The following is a 900-nucleotide window of genomic DNA, read 5'->3' as shown; positions in this document are numbered from 1 at the left end:
TGGGGCATTCGCCAAGGAGGGGATGGTTTGATAGTTGGATGATAGGACTTGATCTTCGAACTATACGTTTCGTAGTGACCCACTTTGGGTATGAACTTGAATGTTTTTTTATTACAAAGTGAATCTTTCAGCAATCTTTCCTGTATCCACTGATTTCTGAACTTTTCCTGAATTAGGTCAGCTACTGTGACATTTGGCTCATTGTCATGCTTTTTTGAGATAAAATTTTCTGGTAATGGTTTACTTTTTTTAATTGCTTTGGTTTTGTGATAATTCCTTCTGAATATATGTTGCTCTGCGGAAGTAATAAAGCCAGCCTGTACAGCTTTTGCATTTAAGTAAAGAAAATCATGTGGGCTTACTACTCTCGGTGGAGTAGTATATGAATGTATTTTCCATTGTCCGATTGTTTTAGCCACATTTTCTTCATAGTTGTTAGGCTTTCCATACGCAAAATCACATCCTGGTAACACGCTGCAATTTCTTCGTGTTCTTCCCAATTCTGGCTTTAGGATGAGGTGATTACAAAACATGGAATCCCTAATGCAGCCATGCCTGTAGTTCTCCATTTCTGGCTTTAAATTTGTTCTGCGCAAAGGTTGCAAGGGAGGGAGGCAGGTATTCCTCATGCTGTCGAGGCTTCTACATAGGACGGGACTTTCAGATTTTTGTGGTTCGGGTGAAGCCATATTGATCAACAGTCTGTTTATTCACTTTTGCTCCTTATGCTGTATTCTTTGTTTCTTGTATGTTTCTATTATGAGTGACAAGTTAAACAATGGCCAGTTTTGCCGACTCACCCATCATGAAAGACTTAAGTTGAGCTTCTCTTGGGTTAGTGTTGCCTTTTTATAAAACTTGCTAGAGAAAATAAAATAATACTTCTTTTCAGGGATAAAG

The 900-nt window shown here is 38.4% G+C and overlaps 1 protein-coding gene across 1 annotated transcript in view; it reads right to left on the bottom strand.

The window, feature by feature from the left end:
• The window catches only part of LOC123234055 (cilia- and flagella-associated protein 77-like), a 5714-nt gene extending 5025 nt beyond the window's left edge, over nt 1-689 (bottom strand). The window contains exon 1 of the mRNA XM_044660003.1: nt 7-689. Within this exon, the coding sequence (XP_044515938.1) occupies nt 7-689 (683 nt within the window). The remainder of the gene's footprint in view (nt 1-6) is intronic.
• Between the last annotated feature and the right edge of the window lie 211 nt (nt 690-900).

This window comes from Gracilinanus agilis, chromosome 2, assembly GCF_016433145.1.
Source record: "Gracilinanus agilis isolate LMUSP501 chromosome 2, AgileGrace, whole genome shotgun sequence".
Lineage (NCBI taxonomy): Eukaryota > Metazoa > Chordata > Mammalia > Didelphimorphia > Didelphidae > Gracilinanus > Gracilinanus agilis.
The sequence above is the reverse complement of the archived record's forward strand: the minus strand, read 5'-3'. Positions and strand labels throughout refer to the sequence as shown.